General features: G+C 29.8%; 1 protein-coding gene across 1 annotated transcript in view; it reads left to right on the forward strand.

Annotated features, from left to right (window-relative positions):
- The window catches only part of LOC105627606 (phospholipase D3), a 20,137-nt gene that overhangs the window by 4,137 nt on the left and 10,566 nt on the right, over positions 1-5,434 (forward strand). Inside the window, exons 2-7 of the mRNA XM_012208886.1 lie at positions 1,688-1,930; positions 2,464-2,585; positions 2,976-3,321; positions 3,398-3,532; positions 4,856-5,047; positions 5,119-5,247. Of these exons, the coding sequence (XP_012064276.1) occupies positions 1,688-1,930; positions 2,464-2,585; positions 2,976-3,321; positions 3,398-3,532; positions 4,856-5,047; positions 5,119-5,247 (1,167 nt within the window). The remainder of the gene's footprint in view (positions 1-1,687; positions 1,931-2,463; positions 2,586-2,975; positions 3,322-3,397; positions 3,533-4,855; positions 5,048-5,118; positions 5,248-5,434) is intronic.

The raw sequence follows: 5,434 nt of genomic DNA on the forward strand, positions 1-5,434 counted from the left end.
ACACACACACACACACACACACACACACACACACACACACACACACACACACACACACACACACACACACACGACGCTTATTTTACTATTTATTTATCTCAAGATATTATTTAATATCTTATTAAAATGTATCGTAGAAAACAATAACAAAACAAACATTGAAGATAAAAAGAATACTGGAACCTCATATTATTGTAGATATTATCAAGAAAATTAGAGTTTGACACTTTATTAGTAAAACTGAATGCGCTTTGTTATTTTATTCGTGACAATAAATTATACAGTATTGTGTAAAAGATACAAAAAAAAAGAGTAAAATATAATTTATAACTATACATGCATTTATATTTCAGCAAAATCAGCAAAATCGCATGACACGCATGACTTTTTCATGTTTGATTCATATTATTCATGAATCACCAAATATTACATATGTAATAGTGACGTTTGAATCAATAAGCAGATATAGTGTGCATTGTAATTTCAATCTTCTGACGATATATATCATTATTTACGCATACTTTGTTTTTCAAAAGAAATTTCTCCTTTTACATTTGTACTTTGTCCTTCAGAAGAAATACTTCTTTTCACGTTTTTCTAATAGATAGACTAAGAACTTAATTAATTATACTCGCATGATGCGACAAAAATCATCAGGACGTATCTTGCAACATTACGAATTCGAAATTGAATTATCTGCAAAAACTTTAACTGATCTCTTGATTTCTTAACATTTGACTTTAAAGACTTGTGCAAAAGTTTTTGTTAAATCTTAAATTTAAATGAAATTGACGTAAATACAGCTGAAATTAACTGAAGAATAAGATTTCGCTTCATAAAAATAGATATACAGTAAAAAAAATTCACACAAAAATACAACAATTATAGCAGATAATTTTAAGACTGACTATTAAAAGTGTACATTTACACACGTAAGTACAGTTTAAGCAACTTATAACAAAAAATAAAATTATTCTATTTTACAATAATTAAACAATATGCAAAAGTAAAATATAATCAAAGTTTATAGTTTAATATTTACATTTCCGAGTAACACAATTTATTGGCGAAACATTGATATACATTAAGGACATATCAGGTCAATATTGCGCCAAAAAATTGTGCTACTAAGATAATAAGTTGCCAATAAAATACATACAATTTTTCTTAAGCTATATTCATATCAATATGTACTAACATAAAAATTCAAATACAATATGTATGATATTACCATTGTGTTGGATATTACAAAAATTTGTAAATTGTTTGTAATATTTACATATAAAAACTATAAAATATAATAATATGATATTGTTATTACAATTGTAAAAATATAAAAACTTATACAACTACAAATAAAAATACTAATTTTTGTAAAAACGCACAATTTTATATATTTCTATTATAAACTGAATAATTTTTATACATATTTATGTAATTTTTATATACTTTTTTTACATTACACATAGACCGAGTTTTTTAAATTCATCAATTGATCAATGACATCATGGTGGAAGAATCTACCATGAATCGCATTGTGCGCAAATGTAATTTTGTTCAGTAAAAGCCGCATTTGCGCATAATACGATTAGATCGCTTTAAATTTTTTCTTTGCTGTCTGAATAATTAATCGGAAACATGGTCTATGTTATAAAAAATAAAAATAAATCATTTTCTTTCCGTCAAGGTGAACAATACGCACAACGTTTCTTATGGAGGTAGCAATAATGTGAATAATATCGCATATTCGAAATATTCTACGGCCGGCGGCGGCACCACTGTTCCAACGACATCATCGTCGTCGACAAAAGGAGCGACAGTTGCCAAAGCGTATCCGAAATATGCGGAGCCTCGAAATAAGGATCAGGATGTGGTAGTGTTGTTGCCGCATCGTAAGAACAGAGCACCGCGACTCAAGCACAAATTGTCGGTAGGTCCTCATATTGTTGCGCTCAGTCGTACATTTAAAATTTATTCACGCCATTGCGTGTGAAGGTTTGTCCAAATAAATCGAAGATTTACACATAAAAATTTGCGCAACGCTTACAGGGCTAATGAGAGTGAAGCGCTGTAAGCTTTCTCGCAAATTTTTGTATAAATCTTCGATTTATTTGGACAAATTATGATTGTAGGATTTATGACTCCATTCTTATGATCATTGCGACTATCAAAATCCGTCTTTTCACCTTTTTGTTATTTTGACAAAATGTTTGCACACTTCGTTATCATATTAATACGATAAATCCAATGTAGTCGTTTTTAATCAAAGATGATTTAATACAAAAATGATAGTAAGAACTATTGAAGCATTTTTCCTTTTTATATTAAATCTCCCGAGCAAATTTTTACTAATTGTAAGTATAATCAACAATAGTACTAATCACCAATAATATTGTACAACAGCATTGTACAATATGCAACATGTGATTATATAAATAACGCACGTGATACATTCTGTTGCAGACTGTATCCGAAAACGCACGGCTGGACGTGAATTCTCCGGGAGGTGACGACGATTTAGAGTTATGGGACCAGACTGGGTTTATGTTGCGGACTGACGTGGACGATCCTCTCACGAATGCAAAGTACAAATATTTTAATTTAAAAAATTAGACATTATAGAAGGAAAAATATATATATAAAATATAATATATAAAATAGATGACAATAATTTTTTTAGAAGTTAATATATACGTTTTTCATTAATTGTTGTTTCATTAATTATGTGAAAATAATACGTAAACATAACTTAATAAAAATTCTCCATTCTTCGAACAGCTATATCCTTGGTTAACGAATAAATTATTATTTCATATAGAGAAAGCTTACTATTCCTACAAATTAAAGTCGATTATGCATTAAAGAAGCTACTTAAGATTTAAAGATTTTTAATGCAATGCATTTTGTGCAAAAATATTATGTTTCTATTATGATTAAATTATAGTAATAGTAAACGCTCATATTTCTCATCAAAGGTGGGGTGCGCAGGGTTGGTGCAGACCCAGTTGCATTCCGATAACGATCATATTGATTTTGATCGTTTTGGTCGTACTTTTGCCATTATTGGACCATGCGGCGGATAAGTATTCGCTAAATGCCACCGTATTGGATTCGGAATCAATGTGCATGGATCATTGCAGTTTATCCTTGGTAGAAAGTATACCTGTAGGTTTGAATTATAGCAATAACACGGTGCAGCACGAATCAACCTATGATTCTTGGATGAATCTCATCGAAATGGCGCAGGACACGATTGAAATTGCGTCGCTTTATTGGACAATGAGAAGGGAAGATGTGTTTCCTGACGACAGTGCTAAGATGGTAAATAGTAAAGTTGCAGTATCATAAAACATATTCAATCCACTGACATCATCTATTAAACAAAGTGTCTCGTTAGGGAGAACAGGTGTTCCAGTCACTGTTAGAAGCCGGAAGAGATAGACATATCATGCTAAAAATTGCACAGAATCTTCCTTCTCGCTTGTCTCCAAATATCGATACGCAAATTTTGGCCAAAAAGGCTAACGCACAGGTAATATTATATAATATTATATCATAATATTATAATAAACATTATAATAAACACAGTTTATCACTAAATTTCCACATGAATTTTAAAATAAATGTGTTTATACGATAAATAATGAAAACAACGGACCCACTTTCAATGACTTCTACCTTGATATATTGTTATTATCATGACTCAGAGTAATCCTCAGAAAGTTTTAGCCTGCACTCGTTAAAAAGTTATTAACAAAATAAGTTTTATAATTAGAACACAAAATTTACTCCACCTCTTATAGGAATAATGACTTTCCGCGCGAACTAAAGTCCACCTTACAATCAGATGAGGGTTAGATTAGAATTAGATTTAGTGGGGGTGTAGGGGCGGAGTCCACATGTATTCCTTTTACACGAAACTATTTGAAATAGAACAATTGTTGATCTTGTTTCACTTCAGAAACAAAAAGGAGAAAAACGCGTGTGATAACCCTTATCTGATAAGATAGACCTCGGTTCGTGTGAAAAGTGGCACGCCCTTAGATAGGAAGAAAAGTGGGATGGAAGTCGCTTCGCGTGGAAAATCATTAATTCCTGGATGGAGGATAGGGTAAATAGAACACAATTATTGTGTTCTATTTATAAAACTTATTTTATTAATAACTTTTTAATCAATAACAAGCGCGAGCTAAAACCTTCGGAGATCATTTAAGGTTATGATCTTAACAATATATGCCATCGGAGGTGAATCCATTATTTTCAATATCTATCTTATATTTAATCAAAGCGGAGTAGTATCTTAGTATAAACATTTTTATTTGAAATCTTAAATATTTAATCTTTTAAATATTTTTGTTTGAATTTATGCATATCTGTCTATTCTACAAACCGCACGCCGAAATCTTTTTCAGTCTTGTAATGTCGTGAGTAGAATTACTTGCAGAATCAGAGTAGCAATTTAATAATTTCTCTTGTTTACATCTAAATTATTAATATATTCTTATAAAGTTGCTACTAGCATCAAAAATTATTACACACTTATCATTCTAATAAATAATGTTATTATTCCAGTTTTGTCCATAATTGCATTTTCAAAGCCGAGAAAGATTTTAGCGTGCGATATGCAAAATTAGATATGTATATACAAATTCGCACAGAAATATTTAAGCATTATGATCTGCTTTAATCGGATATAGGATTTCTTTTGTTTAATTTTTTTATTCTTATTATTGATAATTTTTTAACTAATAATTTTTTCTTTTTATTAAAATTTAATCATGACGCGACATGATTTTTATCGTTTTTTGTATAATGTAATTTTAAAGGTAACGTAATAAATTTTATTTGAACTCAGGTGAAAAACTTAAATTTCGCTGGATTGTTGGGTGGCGGTGTACTTCACACGAAATTATGGCTTATCGATCGTACTCATATATATGTTGGTTCAGCGAATATGGATTGGAGATCCCTTTCGCAAGTAAAAGAACTCGGTTTGATAGCTCTAAATTGTTCCTGTTTAGCGAATGATTATGCCAAAATATTCGATGTAAGCTGTAAAATAACTATGTTTTCTATCTTTGAATTGAAAAACTATTGTTGATTTTTTTTATTTCATAGGTATATTGGAAATTAAGCGAAGATGGTAAAGTGCCTTCCACATGGCCAGATTCCTTTAGCACAAAGATAAATATTGATAATCCTATGAATTTTACATATATGGATAATAAATACAAACTGTTTATCGCGGTTAGTATCATCATCTTAATAAATATGTTGTGCAATTATTTTTTCTAGATTGTTGAAAATATATATATATATATATATATATATATATATATATATATATATCATATATAATACACCTATATAATAACTTACTTACTAGTAGGTAGTACGTTAGTTCTTATTAATAAAGTAGTCTTTACTTTACTTA

This window comes from Atta cephalotes, assembly GCF_000143395.1.
Source record: "Atta cephalotes unplaced genomic scaffold scaffold00009, whole genome shotgun sequence".
Taxonomy (NCBI): Eukaryota; Metazoa; Arthropoda; class Insecta; order Hymenoptera; family Formicidae; genus Atta; species Atta cephalotes.